A 21,081-nucleotide genomic window follows, 5' to 3' on the forward strand; every position below is an offset into this window, starting at 1 on the left:
CCTTGTTGTTTGCCATCTCCTGTGTACAGAAACCCCCTTCCTCCCCCCCCCCCCCCCTCCAATCTAGGCAAAATCTTGGCAGCTTCAAATAAGAATAGTCTTAGTCAGTCCCTGAGAAAATAGGCAACTGTCTCTCTGACATTCCTGCGGATGGAGCAGGCTGTGCCTGCTATGGTATATATCTGCTGTCACTGCAGCTCCTTCCCAGCAAGGAGTTGAAATCAGCACTCTACCTAATTAGAAACGCTGCAGAAAGGCAGATGAGGGGATTAAACAAATTGAAGAATAAAATCAACAGCACCTGTCTGAGGGAGGGAAATGAGTGAGATGAGGATAAGCTCCACCGGAAATTACTTCCGGACAGGAGCAATTAAGGCAGAGGAGCCAGGAATGATATAGAAACCACCTGTGTGGCATTCGGAAAGCAAGAGCTGTCTGTCTTCAACATTTATACAGGGGAGTATGTGTGTGTCACACTCTCTCTCTCTCTCTCTTTCAGGGGGGAGGGGAAATGTCTGTCTGTATCCTCTGGACCATCTCACACTCGTGTACATGAGTTTGTCCTTTCTTTCCTCCAGGCTAGGCCTCAGAAGAAGCAGCTTTTTCCAAATCCAGCACAAATGTCACAAATATTTTCTTTCTTTCTTTCTTCATTCATTCCAATAGCGAGTTTTCTAAAAACCAAAACAGCCTGACGTGTAAAATTTGCAGCCCTTGCACATGGGACGCAGAAAGTGGAAACGGACTAGAAATCGCAGTGATGTGGATTGCTCTTTTTCCATTGCTCCAGCCCTAGAGAATGCGAAAAGAAAGAAGTGAGAAGTCAATGAGAATTGTGACCACATTTCATTTTCAGTTCACCAAGGTGGTGTGTGTTACGCAGATGAGGCCATTTTCTCAATGATATAATTTTTAACCTGTCGCTATCCCTTAATGTCCTCCCACTAGCGGAATCCATCAGTTCACTAGAATTCTGTGGGTGTGGGGAGGAAGAGGCTGTTGTATTTGTGAGTGTGTGTTGTTCTTTTTAAAGGCTTACGAGAACAAGGAATTAAATAGCTCTGGCATGAGCTAAGCCTACTTTAAGGCAGAGATTGCGTAAACTTTCCCCAGCCAGTTCTGCTACAGCAGTGCAGTCCTCCTGACTTGCAGCCTCAACCATCTGTACAGCAGAATGTGCTGTACTGTGGGATAGTTTCATTGGCACACAATTGGGGACAAAGCTAGAGAGCCATTGTCTAAGCATAGGGCTAGGAACTCTGGAGTTTTAATCTACCACTGACTCGCTCTGTGATCTTGGGGTGAGTCCCTTGTCTTCTCTGTGCTGCAGGCTCTCCCTCCTCTGAGAAGGGGATAACACAATATTTGCCTACCTCACGGGGGACTGGGAGGGTCAATTCATGTTTGCAGAATGCTTTGGCGATGACCAGGGCTGAGGGCACCCATACTCATTTTCATCTAGGCTGAGATTTGAACTCAGGTCTTCTGTGCAAAGACAATTATTGCCCCAGCACAGATGCTGCCCCGAGATCCTCCCTTTCCTTTGCTGAACATCTCATAACAGTGACCTGTCTGCTTGTCTCCATGACCTTTCCCGCTTTCTCCCTTGTTTTGCAGCTTTGCTCCTGGACGTCATGATTGTGGCAGGATTGCAGAAGCTGGCCAAGCGACGAGGCCCATACGATGTCCACCCAGGCCTCTTGGACTATCTGACCATGGACATCTATGCTTTCCCAGCTGGCCACGCCAGCCGAGCTGCCATGGTGTCCAAATTCTTTCTCAATCACCTGGTTTTGGCCATCCCACTCCGGATCCTGCTGGTCCTCTGGGCCTTCTGTGTGGGGCTTTCCCGCATCATGATTGGACGTCACCACATCACAGATGTCCTCTCCGGCTTTGTCTTTGGCTACTTGCAGTTCAGGCTGGTGGAGTTGATGTGGATGTCTTCCAACACGTGTCAGATGATAATATCAATCTGGTGAACACAAGAATCCCTGACGGAAACTAGCAGACACTTTAAGATTTTCTCTCTCTCTCATATTTTTTTTTTAAATACAATTCTTCATATTTATTGGAAAAAACTTTAACTTCCATAAGTAGTAGTAGTCTTTTTACTGTTGCTCCCCTGCCTGAAAAAAAAATGTTTCTTGCAGATGGTTAGGCTTCAGCAATCAAGGGCCAGCCATCACAGTATTTTGGCCACTTTTTAAAATCCCATTTGGATAGTAACCAAACTAAGCAGTACAGATAACAAAATGTCAGGTTTCAGAGTAGCAGCCGTGTTAGTCTGTATCCGCAAAAAGAACAGGAGTGCTTGTGGCACCTTAGAGACTAACAAATTTATTAGAGCATGAGCTTTCATGGGCTACACAAAATGAGTTCTCTTTGGGTGGTGCACATCTGACGCCCAGGTGTGTTCTCAGAAAGCCTGTTATCCCTTTGGGATGCGTTAATTAGCTTCTTGGAGGCAAAATGTTTTGGGGCAAAGTACTACAGCACTTTTTCTGTCTGCCAGCCCAACGATTGTGTCTTGTACCTGGCCAGGCGCACTGCTGATGCCTCACAGATAATAAATAATCATAAAACTTCTGCCATGTTTTTCTTATCATATATTGGGGGGATCTCCCAAGGGAAAGTGGTGGAAACCCATCAATTGTGACTTTTAATAAAGGCTGAACAATGCCATGCAGGGAACAGTTCTGCACTGCCCCTTGGGTAACAGAACAGTGGCCCTGATTAGAGCACTTAAACACGTGCTTAACTTTGAGTGTGTGCTTAAGTCTTTTTAACTCCAATGGGACTTAAGCACGTGCTTACATGTTTTGCTAAATAGGAATGAATTTCTGCACATACTTAAAGCTAAATCTTTTCTTAAGTAGTTTGCTGAATTAGGCCCTAGATCAGCTATTCAAAATTCTACTCAGGTTGGGAGAATGTGTGTGTGTGTGGGGGGGGGGGTTGTTTTTTGGAAGGACTAATAAAATGCACACTTTCCTCATGGTCAAGGGTGGGTGATTTGATTGCGTCTGTTCATGACAATTTTGAAAGACTGGACTAGATGAGACCCCATGAGTCTTTTCTGTCTCTTAACTGTATGATTTTAGATTCATGCCAATAAATAAAATGTGATGAGGTGATTTTCATGGCAGCTCCAGTCTCAGGTGGAATGCAATCCAGCACATAGGTGTACTAGCCAGAGCAAGAGATTGGGAGCCTAGAGTTGTCATTTCTACTCCTGGGCACGGCTTACTTCCTTTGTGACCTGGGTAAGTAACTTCATTACTCCATGCCTCAGTTTCCCCATCTATAAAATGGGGATAATGATCTTAGCCTTCCTGGGTTGTGAGGCTGAGTTAACTGATGTTTGTGAACTCTCTTGAGATTATGGGATGGCAAGTGCAGCACAAGTGCACAGCATTGTTGTTCTGAGCTATCATTGTGAAAACTGGCCAGTTCATCTCAGAATTGACTGTATTTGATAAACGTGATCCATCTCAGATGCATAATGCAACGACCGTATGGGGAAGCCCCAGGTTTTGAAAACTGTCTCCTTTCCCTTCAGAAAAGGGGTCCTGGCATTTGGTGGAGGTTGGGTCTCCCATGGTTGGGTGCTTCTTCCCTGCTCCGGGTTGGAGTTCTGTCTTTCTCCCACTTCTGAGTCCTTGATGGCCCCCACCCTTCATTAAGTCATACAAACCAGCCAAACCTGGCCCGCATGGTGCTGCATTCCCATCCGCTCCTGTGCGTCACTACCTGTGGGGAAAATGTGGGGTCTGGATCCCAAAGATGTAAGTATCTGCCCACTCCCTTTGACCCGCCTACCAAATGGAGAGACCAGACCACTGATTCCGTAGGATCCAGGTAAGAGTACTGTAATTTGTGTAGAAACTGCCCGGTGAGAAAGAGAAAGCATTTTAGCTAAACGCTGTTGCTGGTGTTCAACATTTGTTGTTGTTGTGTGATAATTTGTATGAAGCACCTATCCCAGGCAGACATCTCTAGCTGGGGAAGACCACAAAGAGCCTTCAAAGGCATCAACTGAATGCTCTCCCCATGCTGAAATTACATCAGGCAGAGCGTAGCGAGAGATACATTTAAAGATGATTGAATCTTATGGAGTTTTCCCTGTGAGCAGTTCCTAAGGAAGTCTCTTCAGGAAAAACCTGTGATTGTAGTGAGTGTGACACGGAAGGGGAGGTGCGAATGCTGAGTCCGGATCCCCTTTCTTTTCCAGGAAAGCAGCACCCGTGTTCTTGGAGAGCACCCAAGCGGCTGGAGGGTTGGTCTGTCTGTTGTTTGAGCAGTAGTGAGTTAGGTGTGTATAGGGGATGGGGAGATAAGGCCGGCTTCAGCTCCCATTGCGCTCACTGGCAATACATCTGTTGATTTTTGTGGGAGACATTACCGCACTTCGGAAGAGAGGCTCTGATCTGATGTCTGGTTTTGCTGCTGGGTGAGGAAGGAGAACCAGCGTTTCCTATGCCTCCTAGGACTGGAAGGGTCTTTGCAAACACCCACGGGTGCTGATTCATGCACAGAATTGAGCTGTTGTGTCTCTCGCCTCTTTTTCTTCCAGGTTTCCCTGCTCTCAAGACAACTGACCTCCACCTTCAGGGAAGATTGAGGCATGGGTGGAAGCATCCCAAGGTGAGTGTATGTAGCTGCCTGTCAGATGGACAATGGCTGTCTGAACAGGAAGGGAGCAGTCGATTCCTCTGTCCTGGTTTCCATGAGGAAACTCATCACTTTTAGGAACATTTAATCCTAAGCCCCAGATTTTCTCACCCCTTTGCTAATGGGCTGGATGCTTCTATAGCTGCACTCCAGGCATCCATTGCTAGGGCCTGAATCTCTTCTCACTTACTCCAGTTTCATGCTGGAGTGTCTCTGCCGGCTTCCGCAGAGTGAGATTCACAGTGGTATAAACAGGAGGCCTATTAGGCCCCGAGAGTGCAGCACAGACTTGCTTACTAACCTCCGTGCCCAGGCTGCTCTCCAGCACCCTCTGGATGGTCGTGAAGTGAGGAGGGGGACAATTTGAGGCCCCAGCTGCCTCCGGGTGGACACTTATTTCCCTGTGAGTGGCTGGCACAGCCTGGCTGGCCCCTTCTGTTGCCCAGGTGGGAAAATGATTTTGGTCATGTGACAGGAAGGCAGTTCAGGCCAGGCCTCGGGCTCTGGACACTCCAGCGAGGATGGGCTGGGCGTGCCAGGTGGGACAAAAGCCTGGGAAACTGCAGCTGGACTGAGGAAGCAGCTGCCGGTGAGGGCTGAGGGGACCAAGGCTGGCTGTGGCAGAGAGCAAGGGGCTGTCTGGCACTCTGGGAAGTGGGGCTGAGGACCCCTGACTCAGGAGGAGAGAACTAGCTGAACTTTGAAATGGGTGCCTGGGGCCAGCCGGGTGAAGCCGGTATGAAGTGCCACATGGTTTGGGAAGCAGGGCTGTGGGCTCCCTGGATTAGAGGGAAGGGCTGGGGCCTGGAGAGCCAACATGTGTATGGACTAACTAGACTGGGTCCCCCTCCAGAAGGGCAATGTCATAAAATGATAGGGACTGGGTGTTGTTTTTGAGGAGCTCTGTGAGAGATGCAGAGCCATCCCAGGCCACGAGGGGGTGCTCTGGGGGTGACAGCCCGTTTATAGTGGTTTGTTTTGGTTTCCCTTAGACCTTCACCAATCAACCTAAGCTAAAGTGAAATAAACCTGGTTTATATGGAAATAAGTGTCCGCACAGGGATTTGCACCAATTTAATTAAATTACTTCAGAAATCACACCTTTGGTGAAGCTGGTACAGCTCTGTGAGGAGGCCAGTCCTAAATCAGTTTAGAAATCAATGTAGCTTGATAGCGCCATGCTGACACAACAAGGCCAGAGGGCACAGAGCACTGGGAGGAAGGTGAATTTGTTCTACTCTGCTCTTTATTTCCTCATTGTCCTGAGGCATGCAGGGATAGAGGGCCCCCACTGGCTGAGCTGTCATTGGCCGAGGGAACACAGGGCTGCGACTGAACTCAGGGACGCACAGAAAATCCATTTGCAGAGGCTAAGTCAGCTCTCGAAGGATGTGATCGTGCCGCTCGGTTAGAAAACAACCAGTGGAGCTGTGTGCAGTTCTAGCCTCAGCGGAACAAGAGGATCCTACCTCTGTCACTATAGCAACAGACCGGGATCGCAGGATACCCATGCTCAACTTCTGCACCAGGGCTGAGCGGAGCTCCTTGAGCTTGCTTGTCCAATGGCTCTGTCATGAGCTTCAGCAGGCACCGGGGCAGGTCTCTTCCAGGAGAGCCACTCCACTGCAGCCCCTTGGGAGGCAGGTGCCTTGGATCACCATTATAAATCACTGCTGTCTTACAAGCGGGCATGCAGGGCAGGGAATGGATGGGTTACTGATTAGCTCCTGGGGGTGAGAAGGGAGGGAGGCATGAAATTCACAGACTTACAGAAACAGCTTTGAAGCAGTGTTCTCTGATTGTAGTTTAGAATCGTGTGGGTGGTGGTGGCTGGGAGACCACAGTGCTGCAGCCTATAAGATACAATCTAAGGGGATTTGTTGTAGCTCTAAGCTTTGGTATAAATAATACAGACCTACTTTTATGATGATTGCTGTTTGTGCTGGTGATAAGCCAGGATGGCAGTGGGGAGATGGGATTGGATGGCGTGGCACTGCAGTCACAGAAATTCAGGGCCTGATTTGCCCCTCATCCTGGTGTAAATCAGGAATCACTCCACTGAACTCCGTGGGGTTTACACTGGTGTAAGTAACAGGAGAATCTGCCCCCTCCCTCCCCCGCATTTGTATTTCAGACACTAGCGAGAAGTAAGCGCCTGTGGTGTATGATTTCTGCTCACTGCTCAGAACTGAGATACAGGCATGGTTGTTTTTAAAAGCAGGGCTTTCCAGTCAGGGGCAGAGTGTGAGTTTCTCTGCCTCTCCGCAGGTCTCAAAGGGCTGTCAGTAGCATATAGAGCCTTTGGGCCTGGTTCTCCTTACAACCTGTGTTGTCATTCACACCTCTGCAACATGGGGGTAAAGGCCACCGTTCTGGTTTGGTAACATCTGACACCCACTGTGCACAGGTGTCGATATCTCTACAAGTAAAGGATGGTGGCGAATCAGATCCTTCAACTGCTAAATCATAAGTTCAAATCTAACCTGGGTGCATAATGTCCAGCAAATTGCTGCTCCACAGCTGTGTGGAAAACAAGTTTGGTGTCCCCAGTCCAGTGTTCAGAGGGTAGGGTCCCCGTCACATCAATCACCCCAACTGGCACCTTGGTGGGGAGTTTGAGTAGAGGCAAAGGGCAGAAGGAGCCACAGGCACTGAACTCCTACAGGTCATGGTTGATGCCCATGGATGTAGGAGCCCGCCCTGCAGATGTCCGTGCGCTCTATGGTGGCCTCCAGAACAGTGAGACTGGCACCTTTCACCAGCACCTAATTCACATGTAAAGCATTTTCAATACATGGGAGGGAGGAGGGTTGGTGAGGCCTGATCCGTGGTTAGAGACAGACTCTGCTCTACAAGACAAGGCCAGGAAGCCAGGCTGTTCTGGGCTCTTCCTGTTTCCTGAGCTATTTTTCATCTGTGCTGAGCAGCAGCGGTGTTTCTTGTGATAAGAGCAGGGGAGGAAAGGGTGTGTGTGTCAGTCAGTCAGTGTTCCCTCAGAAGCCCAGGAGGGCCCAGGCCTCCCTGGATAACTGAGAACCACCAGCCCACAAGAAGTGGGGACAGGGCTGTAAAAGCTGGGATGTACATGAAGCCCCTGGGGGCTTTCCTTGGCAGAGAGGCCGGGTGGGGTGATGTGCTGCCTCTGTGTGGGGATGGAGAGGGTTGGTGCCAGCTTTGGAGCAGCAGAATCACGTGTGAGATGTGGAGGCTCCACATACAGAAGGGATCAGAGGGTAGAGGCCGGACCTGTGCAAGGTGTCTGCTGGGACTGAAGGACAGAGAGCTTGCCATCAGATGAGGCTTTAATAAAAGGAGGTGTGTGTTGGTAGCATGCATTGCATTGTTGTGTGGTCCTGTGGGCCCAGCCCTCATGGAGTAGCCGAGGGCTCTCCCTCTGCAGTAGAAGTTTCCCAACAGACAGCTTTGTGTCTTGGGGGGGTGCGGATCCATTCAGGCAACACCAACAATTTGGTGACACCCATGGTGCTACTGTTTAGCCACTTGACCCCATGGTGCAGCTGCTTGACTTCTTTTCCAGCCTAGGCAGAGTAGCTTGGGGTGGGGGGGTGTAGGAAGCCACCCAAGCATGAGGCCTCCAACTGGAGGCCCTCGCCCCCTTCACCTCCCACCGGAGCTGGGGGTAGAATCGCTGCCCACGCTGCAGGGGAGGAGGCGTCCCCTTACCCCCTGCCACCAAGCAATTTGGGGTGCAGTGTTTTCCTGTAGATTTATCTGTGGGAGGGGGCTGTTCTGGGCGAGCTGCCCGTCCGCTAGAAGGGCCTAGGACAGTGGCTGTGGAACAGTGCAGGACCCCTCGTTACGGGTAGTGTTGCCCTAGCGTCGCCAGAGGGAATGAGTCCCAACTGCAGCCAGGCAGCGCCGGCATCTTCACTGAACACACACTCAGCACAACAAATGCCCCAGAGGAGGCAACTGCTTCATGCCGAGCTGTGGGCGTGGGCTGCTCCCGCTGACGCTGAGCGCCTCCTAAGGAAGCCAATGCGTTGTGGAGATGAGGAGGAGGAAGATTTCATTCTTATTTTTGGTGGGAGTGATAACATGCCTCCAAGCTTTTAATGCTGATTAAATTCAGCTGCAAAAAGAGGTTTTAATTTATAAAAATGAAGAGCACTGGGTAAGTAGCAAATCTGGATTATAACTTCAGGCATATGGGGGAATAGGAGCTGGGCTGTTTGTCTCTCTTCCCCTCCCACACCCCCTAAGCTTGTGTTTTATTTGAACAAGCTGTTTGGTTTATTTTTGGCCTCTGATGATTGGATCTGTGGGGAAGAAAGAGGGAGACCCATCCCTTCTCGATAGGGCTGTGTGGAGTCTCGGCCCTGGTCTGTGCTTTGCTCTCTCACCGCCCTCTTTCATGATGGGTCCCTTTCTGTTCTCCCCCAAGGCGGAAGGGGAGAGGAGGAGGGAATGGGACCCCCCCAAGACCAGAGAAGATGGTTTGAGTTTGGTGAGGAGAAGCTCAGGCTTGCAGAATGTTGGAGTGATATGGCTAAAGCTGACTCCTCTGGAGGGGGCAAAGACCCAGCAGGTGGGTGAGGAGAGGAGGGAAGGTTATTTTCCTTTCGATGTCATTGGAGCTGGGCGAAGATCAGACTTTTTTCAGTCACTAACAGTAGTTCTGAAAAACCAGGGGGAAAATTGTGTTGGGTTGTACTAACCGTTTCCTTTCCATTTTGAATGTTTGCTCACACTTCTCATTCTTCCAAATAAAATTCAAAGCCATTTCAAAATGAAAAGTCCCTTCAGATAAGAAAATCAAAATGTTTCCTTTCGAAATGGTCCAAACCAAATATTTTGATTTTATTTGGAATTTTTTAAAGTTGTTTTTTTTAAGGTGTTTTTTTTTGTTTTTTTTTTGTTTTTGATTTGGCAAAATCAGCACCAAGTCATGAAACATTTTGTTGTGGCCAAATCTGCACTTGTCACCAAAAAAAATGTTTAGGTTGAAAATTTTCACCTAGTGCTGTGTGCAATGGAGTCAGCAGAGAGCTGGAGGAGCAGTGAGGGTCTTGGAACTCTGAAGTGCCGCACACAACCTCCTACCACACCTGCTTGTGCTGCAGCTGATTGGGTTTTTGTATCTCAACAGTCACAAAACAGCTTCAGACAAGTGTGGGTGCATGTCATGGGGTGTGCATGGTGTTTGTGCATGGCATGGACATGTGTGCCAAGAGTGCGTGGTGTGTATTCATAAAGTGCATGTCTGTGTGGTGTTTGTATGTGTGTGGCATGTATGCATAAGGGGGAGGGGCTTATTTTGTGTGTGTGTGCGTGCAGTTGTGCTGTTTGTATGTGTTCAAATGGCAGACGGTTCCCACCACATCTGATTATACTGTTGAACTGGGGTGTAATTCTGCCTCCTACAGAGACACCATAATCCCATAGAGCTGTTCTGCGGATTTGAGGACTCGGGGGTGTTATTAACACTGTTATGCAAGACTTCATTTTGGTAGAGCTTAAGGAAAGGCACCTTTCAGTGCCCCTTTCCCTGGCTGTGTTCAGCTGGTGCTGGTCTCTCCGCTATGGAAGGACCAGCTGGCAGGAATGCCAGCAGCAGGAGAGCAGCTACACAGGTCTAGTTCTCCGGCGGGATGGCCAGCCATTCCCTAATGCATGGCCTTAAATGCCTGTCTCCTAGAGTCAAGATGTGATCTTGGAAGAGTCTTTCCTGGAATGCCGTGATGTGGCTCTAGCCTCTTATTAGATTTCCTTAGAAAAATGCTTCCCCTTTATTAATTCAAGAGAAAGGCTCTAACAAATTATAAGAGATCCATAGACCAGCTTAAACAGCTTTCAGCAGCTCTCTGAATCCGGAAGAATCTATCAAGTGTAGCTGTGTTAAACTACTTAAACACAGGTGTGTGCTAGAACATCTGTTGCAACAATACACAATCTTCTTCTATGCTCAGAGACTTCTAGCCCACAAGGACAATAGTAGTTCATGTGAACTCCAGTTTAGCCTATGTACATAAATTGGTGGTGATTAAGCCTTTAGTCACTGGACTGAAAAAAAGATGTATGTGCACAGCACATATATCTAAGATGGCACATCCCCTCTCAGAGACTAGACCAGTTACTGGCAACTTGGTGGCAGAGGGAGGCTTCAAATAAGAGATAAATGACCCTTTCCCCTTGACACACAGACCACAGTAACCTGGTGTTGCTGGGCTGTCAGGGTCACCCAAGAGTGAATGCTATAGATAGAGTCCTTTGTCCTAAGACCTGCTACTTTGTGGGTGTCAGCATATCTGGGAATGTGTCTCTGTTCTGCACTGTGGACTGCATCCCTGTCTTAGCTTTGGGGGAACCAGAAAGTCAGGAGAGTGAGCCTTGACTGCAGTCTCTGATATTGCACTTTCATGCTGAAGGACTGGGGAGGTGTTTTTTCTCCCATGCTGACGTTAGTTACTCAGGAGTCCCCCTTTGACACCCTTTGTCAGAGGTAGGGCTGGCCCACGGATATTTCTCATTAGTGCTTTTGGGCAATATTAGGGTGTGGGGCATTATTTAACTTGGCATTTCCTCAGCTTTCATCTGAGGATTTCGGAGCACTCTGTGAACACACTGATTTCCCCTCTCAACACCCCTGTCTTTTTAAAGGGGTGGGAAACTGAGGCACATACCTTTCTCCAAGGTGAATCAGTGGCAGAGCTGGCCATAAAACCCAGGTGTCCTGACTCCCATTTCACTGATCCAGCCATCAGAATACACTTCCCCTCTGCAGGTTTGAGCATGTTAACCTGGCACTTGGTGTGCATGGGCCCTCTGCTGGATGGATTTCTATCATTGGCTGATTGGAACTCCAAGAGATCTTTGCTGCTTTCTGAGTTCATTCCCCAGGATGCAGGAATCAAGGCGGATTAAGAGTCCCTTATCTGATCACATTTATTTCATTATTTGAGTGAAATCCCTCGGTAAATACCTTCTTTCCCCGCTCCTATCCCGTTCGCCCTTCATCAGAATAGAAGGCAAAGAAGAATTGCAGAATTAGGAGAAGTTAATCACAAAAATGGCATTAAAATCACCTAGATGCATCCTTAATCTCTCCTGGCCCAGCTGCACAGAGCCAGGAGGGAGGCTTGGCTGTTGCTGGGAGATGCTAAACAGGCAAAGGATACCAGCAGATTCTGCCTGCCTGCATGGTCCTCCTGCTTAGCAGGAGAGATATGCTCCAGCAATTAACGAGGGATTTCCCAGCAGCCACTAAGTGGAGCTGCAGCTACTTCCTTTGCAACAGCATCACAGCAATAAACCTTGGTGGTGGTTTGACAAATTGGCTCACATGCCATAGTAATTAACATCAAAGGCCATGGATTAGGGCAGCATTTGGGTCCTCAGTATTGTGACACGCATCATACGCAGGGGGCCTGAATAGGAGGCGTTTACATCCAGAGTTTGGAGTCGAATACAATTAGAAATGTCATTGCCCCTCGAGTTACAGTAAGGTCTTGGATCTGCCCTGTGCTCTTGAGGGCATGAACACAAAGACATTGCTAATACACCTGGTGCTTGGACAGGAACCTCCCCAGGGACCTTCAAGACGTACAGAGTGGGTTTGATTTTCTGTGGCCTTCAGATTCTGGGCTGTTACTGGAGCGAAACAGCTCCCAGCACATGTTACAGCAGCTCCCTGCTTATGGGCAGCAGCACAACATGGGACATGTATAGCCCCCAGGTAGGGCCCTCCCACCTCTAACACCCCCCCACACCCCCCATGCCAGGGCTTGGCAGCGTGTAGGGCTGTGTGCCTGCATTGGGGCATTTTCCCTGGGCCACTTCCGGGCCACTTCCAGGCCCCTACATGGCACTGGAGCAAGGGAAGGACAGAACTTGGTCCAATACATCCACTGATGCACTGGCTTGCAGTTCGTTCCTGAGGGCAGTTTCAGGCATTGGTTTTCACCGGTACAGCCCCTTATGGTTTAGGCCCTGGCTCCCTTAGAGGTGTCCCTCTGTGTTTGTGCTGAAGTCTGCGGGTGCACTTGAGCTCACAGCCCCCACCCGAGCTTCCTCCCTGAAAGGCAGGCCCTGTGCTCTGCCCAGCAGCTCCTCACCCTAGCCTGCAGCCCTTGAAGGCACGCTGCCGTGCCCTGCTATTGAGAGACGCCTGTCCATGAAAGGAGAGTTCGGGTTTGCAGAAGCCCTTTCAGGCATGGGGATTTTTATAGGGGGTTGACTTTAACTGATGGGGTGTTGCTCCGAGATCCTGTTTAGCGAGATTTAGAAGCAATTTCAGATAGATGCCTTGACCCTCAGAAACTCCCCTGCTCCTCCAGACACCCCACACACCGACCCTTCCACACACATGGACATTACTTGATAGCGGGGAGCAAACATGGAGAAACTCCCTCTTTTCATGCTGCTTATCCTCTTCATCGGGTCCTAGCCTGCATTCCTTGCACAACCAAGGATCCCACTGAAATCAGCAGTGAACAAGGGCTGCAGGATCAGACCCACAGGATTAATTCAAATAAAATAGTGGGGAAGAAAAGCTCAGATAACTGCAAATAGATGATGGATGTAAACTAAACGTTCTCCTTGAGACACGGGTGCATTGTCCTTATACTGCGTCCATGACCCTGCCTGGCAGAGCAGCAGTGAAAGCGTTTTCCTTGACAGTTTGTTTAGGAATTAGCTTCTTGCACATCTGGCTGCAGAGGTCAGCTGCAAAAAGACATGATCCGGTTAGTGCTGATTCCCCAGCCTTGTTGAGATTTTGACCTTGAAGCTGCCAGGCTTGTTATTTTTAAAAGGGTTTTTGCGGTGTGTGTGATTTTGTTTTAACCCAATTGCTAAAGACGTACAACGGCAGCATATTACCACGTCGGTTTCGTGTCCGGCACACATGGGGGGTTACATAAAGCAGATTAATGGGATAGCAGGAACAGAAAGAAATACGTTGGGCCATGTGATGAGAGTTGCGTAGGAAGGGATGCGGCAGGAGGAGCCCGTCAGGTACCAGATCAAAAATATGGCTGGTCTGATGGTTTGGATGATCTGAGTTGAGCCAAAGCAGTTCCTGGAAGTATTCAGCTATTCCTCTACATTCCTTGTTTCAGGATGTTTCATATATTCTTTTCTCTTGCTCCTAAATCAGCGTGAGGTCATGTGTGCTTGGCTGATTTCTCTAAAGCCCTTCCAGAGCTGAATCAGAACCAGGCTAGATGTGAACAGAGAATTTCAGTCTGCAGGGCCCTCAGCCCAGGAGCATTGAATTAGTCCATTTATTATATACTTCAAACAGGAGAAATAATATGAACTCTTCCATTTTCAACTTCCCTGAGTTTGGTTGGTAGGGTGGGGGCAGAATGGGAGGCACAAGCTAGAGAGCGGGCAGGGAAGCTTTATATTTTGGATCCTGGTGACCTAATCTACCAACCTCCTGTTTCCACCCTCCTGCTAAAACAAGTCACTACAATATGTCTAGCACTCAGAGAGCTCAGCAGCTCTCACCTGGGGAGGTGCCTCTCTACTGCTTTGGGAAGGTGCGGCTGGAGTCTGACCCGGAAGTGTCTAGATCAGAAAAGGAATTCGGAGGGGAAAGATTTGTACGGTTCACAAGATTTCCGGTGTTTGTTTGGTTTTTTTCAGTCTCCTGTAACAACAACGCCAGCTGCTCAGCTTCCTTTCTAGATAAACTTCTTCCTGTTACCCAGCATGCTTATTATCTACTACAGACAGACTGGCAAGAGTAACCGGAAAACTGATACCTTATCTCTACCTCTGAAGGAGCTTATTGAGGAGTTGGAATGTGTTGCAATGGTAATTGATTGTATAAATACAAGTGATATAATATATATATATATATATATATATATGGATATGAGGCTACACCTTTGACAGAGACAGCACCTGCTAGACAGGAACCAGGCTGTAGGCACCAGGGTTTGTGCCTACAAAAAACCCACCATTTAAAATCAGAGTCAGAAAAGCAGCGGCTCAGGCTTAGCAGCTGATTGGGGATTGGCAATCAGGACTCCTGGTTTCTATTCCCAGTTCTGCCACTGCCTTGCTGTGTTGTTAGCCAAGTCTTGACCCCTTTGGGCCTGGGTTTCCCCATCTGTGGAAAAGGATTCACCATACATACCTGCCTTGCAAAGGATGTTATGAGGATGAATTAGTTTGTTTGAGTGGGGGTTTTCCATGAAATGTCTTTAGTCTGGGCGTGGATTTAGAACAAGGTAATATGTAAACACAACAATAAGAGTAAATAGGATTTTCAAGCTAATAGACTAGTTGAAATGAATGGACTCAGCAGTGAAGGCAGGCTGTGAGAGCTGAACCAGAACTGATGAGTGACCGGAGTCAAGCAGTGCTGCAGCACTTCGCTCATTTCCCTCTTGGTAAGTTACAGACATGACTGTAGCAGTTGCAGTAGCCCTGTCTTGGTGGTGATGAAAGAGGAAGGAACAGAACAAGCCAGCTTGGCAGGGGGGATTAGGTTAACAGCTGCTGGAGAGGGGCGGGGGTGGGGGTGGGGGTGTCTATTTTGGTCCTGTTCTGGTTGGGGAAAATAGACAAGAGGCACTTGTGAAATGTCGGCTCTTGGGGTCAGCCTTGAGGAGGAACCTGATAAATAATCAGCACTTCCACTTGCCTGCAATTTAGAAAGCTGGGGAAGGTGCAGAGATGGAGCTGGGTGAGCCTGGATCAGCCAGGCAAGGTAATTCCAAATGGCCAAGGGAGCAAGAAGCCCTTTTGCCCAGGTCACTTTCTAGGGCCGTCATTCAGTTGTGCTGCCCAGCTGCAGCTGTTAGGACTGCATTGTCTTTGACCGTATCTGGACCAACTAGTAAGGAGACTTGGATATTGACTGTAACGTTGCTATCTGACTGTAACTGCTACTGTGACCCTACCTGTACTAGTAAGTCACCCTGCCTACGTGTGCAATATACCAGCACTTGAGACTTCCACCATACTGACTCTAGAGACTAAGGCCCACATCTTCAAAGGTCTTATGCTCTTAACTTTCATTGGGAGTTAGGAGCTTAAATACCTTTGAGGATCTGGATCTGTGACTAGAACTGCTCTTCTGCCTATACTTGCACTCTCATTGTAGTTGCCAGAGTAACAGTGCCTTGAAAAGATACTGCTACTACTGATGACGACTGGATCTGCAAAATAATCTGTTCCACATCATTGGCATAGGAATTTCCAAACCAGATCAGACTCTGGCTCTCATAGTTCAGTAATCGTGTCTCTGACAGTGGCCAGCACCAGCAGTTTCAGAGGGAGGTGCAAGAAACCTTGCAGTCAACTGATAGGGGATAATCTACCGCACATGAAGGTCTCATCCTACTCCCTAACAGGGCCTGTTTTAAACCCTGAAGTTTGAGGCTTTATATCTTTTCCAACACTCTCGTTTTGCATTAACAATTAAAACCCCGGCTGTTTCTGCTATCTCTGTGAACATCTGAACCGTCTCTGAATCATGCTAAATTCTTGGCCTCAGTGACATCTTGTGGCAATGAGTTCCAGAGTCTAATTACATGAGTACTAGATCCCTGACCACTTCTGATGATGTATGTGTCACCACAGGGGGATTATGGTCATATGGACCAGGCGTGACAGCTGCTAACACAAACACCTAAAGCCAGCAGCACTTATTTCTGCCCGCCACTGTAATCTGATCACTTCTGGGATGGGGTTGCGAAGTGAGGGTGTTGAGTAGGGGCTAGCTGCCACCAATGATCTCTATCTTGTTGACAGCCTCAGTGGAGTCTAATGATTGAACAGGCCATGGAGGCTGAATTCCCCCAGCAGAAGGTAGAAGCACATTAGCAGGGCAATGTGCCATACATTGATACCTGTGGATAAAGGGAAGGCTTCAGTTTGCAGGGCTGTCAATCCTGCTGCTTTTGCCAGCGCTATATTCACTTAAGAGTTGGGAGGGAAAGCAATGCATTACTGTAATCAATTCTGCAAGCCAGCTTGCCTGTCCGTGGACCAGCTGTAGCTATATTTGCTTAGCAGCTTTGTTCCTTTATTGGCTATTGTTTTTGGAGGCTTTCCAGTCCACTGGAGATTGGGATAAACCCTTGTGCTGTTTCCACCACTTGTATTCCTGTAAGCAGACATCGCTCCCTGGATCAGGACAGAGCAGCCTCTGTGCCTGGCTGGCTGGGGAAGGGCACCGTGCAGCCCAGCTCTGGCACGGCATCACAGTTCTCTCCGTCAGTGTTTTAAGAAAAAAAAATGTGAAGGAGTGTTAAAAATCTAACCAATCCACCCGGCATCTGCATCTTGTGATCCTGAAACCCAAGAGCCTCCCTGACTCAGCAGGTTAATAATAACCCCCTGGCTGTCTTCCCAGGGCAGCGACTGCCAGCCCCAGCTTCTCCTTCCTCTCCTCTGGGACAAGGCAATGCATACGCCAGGCAAGGTTAGAGGTTCCTGCCCACCTCCAGGCCCCTGGGCGTTGTAGTGTAGCCAGTGGGCTGCTGGCTTTCCGGCGCTGCACGGGCCGAGCCCTAGCGGATGTGTGTGGTGGCACGAGTTATTGGAGGCTTTGCTAGTCAGGGCTCCAGAGAAGATTTGAGGGTCCATCTGTGCCCAGCAACCCTAATGAGGAGTCACTCTTGAAATTCATAGCACCAGGATCTGTGCCTGTGAGAACACTGTGCAGCCCAACCCACTGCTTTGGGACCTAAGGGGTTTTGGCTAGTGAGGTCACAGGAGCAGAACAGGGTTCTTGGGCCCCTGGGTCTCCCCTCCTCTGTCTCTGTGCATCCCCTTGCAGGCAGGGCCATCTCTAGCCATTTTGGTGCCCTACGCAGCCCCCTAGCCTCCGTGGGGGGGAGCTGACCCCAAGCCTCCACGGGAGGGGGCAGGGGGGAACCTCCCCCTGTCTCCAGCCCGCTCTGCTCCCCTGGCTCCCAGCCTTGGGGGGGCAGAGGGGAACCGGGGGGCGAAGCAGGCTGGGGCTGGGTTGCTCCACTTACCAGGTGGTGAGTGCAGGCCTGACCCCTGCAGCAGTCCTCAGGGGAGTGGGGGTGGGGCTGGGGCTGGGGCGGAGCAGGGGCGGGGGTAGGGCGGACAGGGTGGGGGCTTTGGGGAAGGGGTGGGGTGGGGCTCGGGCGGGGACCATGGGGAAGAGGCGGAGCAGGGGCTGGAGCAGCACACAGCTGTGCAGGGCAGCAGGAAAGGTGGTACCCCAAATTTCCTGGTGCCCTACGCAGCTGCATACTTTGCATATGAGTAGGGACAGCCCTGCTTGCAGGGCCTTGCTGTGTTTGTGCCTCTCACACCCTCCCTTTGTATCTGTGACCAGGAGAACAAGACAGGCAAATCTTAGGCCCTGGTGCAGGCATGACCCTGTTGTTACCCGTGTGAACCTGGCAGGAGGGGATGTTCTTAACAAGACCAAAGCAACAAAGACCAAAAAGCCCTGGCTCTACTCCTCCAGCTGTGGGGAGATGACGTAACCTGGGGTTGGGATACTCTGGCTCTAAGCCCCAGGTGAACACAGTCTACTGAGGCACCTGTATTCCCCAGGTAAGTATTGTACTGGGGGTTGTCACTAACAGCCTCACCGATTTCTTGGCCTATAGAAATATGGCTATATCCTAGGGAAGCCCATTGCCAGCCTGTGCCTCCAGTTTGCACCCACGCTTTGCCCATTTTCAGGTGACATGGACTCCAGTGAATCAGGTCCTATCTACAGGGCACAGAGACCCAGTTACCCCATCATCGCATTCATGGGCAGACAGCACCGTTCAGCCTGGCAGTGAAGAGCACATTGTGATCAGGCCCCAGCCCTGTGTTAAGGACTTTGGCTTTGAAGGGCTGCAGCATGATTTGGTACCGTGGGTCAGTCTGGTCCAGGCAGCAGGAGAGCCCATCCTGTTGGTCCCAAGCTCCCTCGACCCATTGGATTTGAATAGCAAAGAGGAAGCCTGGCTTGTGCCTGGTTACACAACCATCCTAGCAGCTGGAGCTCTGATTTCTTTTCTTCCCCTTTTCTGTTTTGCCCTCCCCGCTCTGCGTTCCTCTTTTCTGCTCTCCCTCTAAGTATTTTACAACATGAGGGCAGGAGGGGGGGGCAGGAGCTTAGGCTGCAAACCACAAACAGGAAAGGAACAGTAACCTCCTCCTAACCCCTTACGCAACGGAGATGAGGTCTGCACCATCTCCAGTACCTGACGGAGGGCATTATTAGTCACATGCAGCTAGGAATAGAGCCCAAATCTCCTCACGCTCTCCCCTCCCAAGCTGTCAAGGTTCCTTCCCCACTCTGAACTATAGGGTACAGATGTGGGGACCTGCATGAAAAAACCCCTAAGCTTATTTTTACCAGCTTAGATTAAAACTTCCCCAAGGTACAAACTATTTTACCTTTCACCCCTGGACTTTATTGCTGCCACCACCAAGCGTCTAACAAATATAGAACAGGGAAAGAGCCTGCTTGGAAACATCTTTCCCCCCAAAATCCTCCCAAACTCTACACTCCCTTTCCTGGGGAAGGCTTGATAAAAATCCTCACCAATTTACATAGGTGAACACAGGCCCAAACCCTTAGATCTTAAGAACAATGAAAAAGCGATCGGGTTCTTAAACGAAGAATTTTAATAGAAGAAAAAGTAAAAGAATCACCTCTATAAAATCAGGATGGTAAATACCTTATAGGGTAATCAGATTCAAAACATAGAGAATCCCTCTAGGAAAAACCTTAAGTTACAAAAACAGGAATATACATTCCATTCAGCACAACTTATTTTATCAGCCATTTAAACAAAACAGAATCTAACGCACATCTAACTAGATTGCTTATTAACCCTTTACAGGAGTTCTGACCTGCATTCCTGCTCTGGTCCCAGCAAAGGCAACACACAGAGAGAACCTTTGTTTCTCCACCCCCTCCAGGTTTGAAAGTAACTTGTCTCCTCATTGGTCATTTTGGTTAGGTGCCAGCGAGGTTATCCTAGCTTCTTAACCCTTTACAGGTGAAAGGGTTTTTCCTCTGGCCAGGAGGGATTTAAAGGTGTTTACCCTTCCCTTTATATTTGTGACACAAACACAATGCCCTTTCCAGCCCAGCAATCCCGTGCAGGCTGCTGTACCACTCTGCAATGTTCCGGCTGTTTGCTGCGCTCTGCTTTCTGAAGAGGGGACCTCTTGGCCACAGCAGATGTTCCCAGCAGCCATTGCTCATGGGGATTGTTTAGACTCTCAGTGAGCCTCATGCCCTCTTTTGTTTCCTGACCCTCCCCTGTTCCTTTCCTTTAGTTTCTGATTCTCAGCCTCCCGCCCCGCCCCCCAACCCACTTCCCTGTGGTTGGGGCAGGTGCAGGGGAAGAGGGCAACAGTGGGTTTTAAGTCCCCTTTGTGCTGCCTGTATTCTGGGGCCTGAGCAGCCCCCAATGAAGTTAGAGCAGCTCCAGGGCTGCTCCAATTTATCTCCTGTCTCTGCCCCATGGGCTTGTGAGCACAGCAGATCCCAAACGCAATGTGTTCTGGCCTCAGCCTTGACATGACTGGAGCAGGGCTTACACCAGCTCTACATTGCCTGTACTAAGGTAATTTCTTCACCTATAGGGCCTCTTTACAGTAACAGCGTGGTGTAAGGGGGCCTTACAATGACCGAGAATCCGACCCAATAGCTTCGTCCTGCCCTTCTGCTCCCCTGCTTCTCTTCTGCCTCCCTGTCTTGCTATTCCTGCCACATCTTCCCCAGTCTCTCTCAGCTTCCCTTCCTCTTCCCTCTCGCATCTGTCTGCTCCCAGTTTCCCTTTCCTCCTCCTCCCTACCCCTTGGGCACTGCCCCCGCTCTCTGCCTCGCTGTTCTGCTTTTCTCTCCTTCTCCTGGGCCTCTCTAGGACAGGATTTCCCAGAACACTGACTCAGTCCTAAGGTGAGCAAAGGGTCTTTGGTGCCCTCACACTAGCCATTTCAACGGCTCCCTCCTCCAAGCCAGAAATCCCTGGAGATACCACTTCACTGACTCATGGGGTATCCCCTCAGGCACTCTGGTATTTGAAGCTGTGGCCGGGTATCTGAGGCTAGCTGAGGTAGGTGCTTTTTGGCAGTGTCTACTGCTCCCATGCACTGCTGCAGACCCCCCACAAATGCCACCATGCTGATGTGGTTATAGAGAGGCTTCCCCTCGGAAAGGGAGGGTGGGAGGCTGTGCCACACCATGATGTGAACATAAAAATCCTCAAGGCAGGCAAGCCCCATGTGGGTCTAGTAGCTGTAGCATGTTTGGCTACATTTAGACGATAATGCAAACCCCAGAATGCTCTACAGAGTGTGAAGCGGCAGGGATGGGGGTTACAGTCTCGAGCACTTGCCTCTCCCTTCGACTTCAGCTAGAATTCTGGAAAATAGGTGCAAACCCAGTGGCACTTTGGGAAACACTGACTCCATTGGCTGGGCTTCTGGGTAGTG

General features: G+C 49.6%; 1 protein-coding gene across 2 annotated transcripts in view; it reads left to right on the forward strand.

The window, feature by feature from the left end:
• Positions 1–21,081, forward strand: part of PLPP7 (phospholipid phosphatase 7 (inactive)) — a 73,550-nt gene that overhangs the window by 43,514 nt on the left and 8,955 nt on the right. The window contains exons 4-6 of one of the 2 annotated variants that reach the window (XR_012155295.2): positions 4,577–4,647; positions 14,287–14,457; positions 17,966–18,189. Coding sequence is in view for 1 of the 2 variants with exons in the window: in XM_073314740.2 (XP_073170841.1) it covers positions 1,618–1,982 (365 nt within the window). In the remaining variant the exon portion in view is untranslated. Of the gene's footprint in view, positions 1–1,617; positions 2,945–4,576; positions 4,648–14,286; positions 14,458–17,965; positions 18,190–21,081 lie in introns of those variants that run through there. The other variant, XM_073314740.2, reaches the window with a different exon arrangement.

This window comes from Lepidochelys kempii, chromosome 16, assembly GCF_965140285.1.
Source record: "Lepidochelys kempii isolate rLepKem1 chromosome 16, rLepKem1.hap1, whole genome shotgun sequence".
NCBI classification, from domain to species: domain Eukaryota; kingdom Metazoa; phylum Chordata; order Testudines; family Cheloniidae; genus Lepidochelys; species Lepidochelys kempii.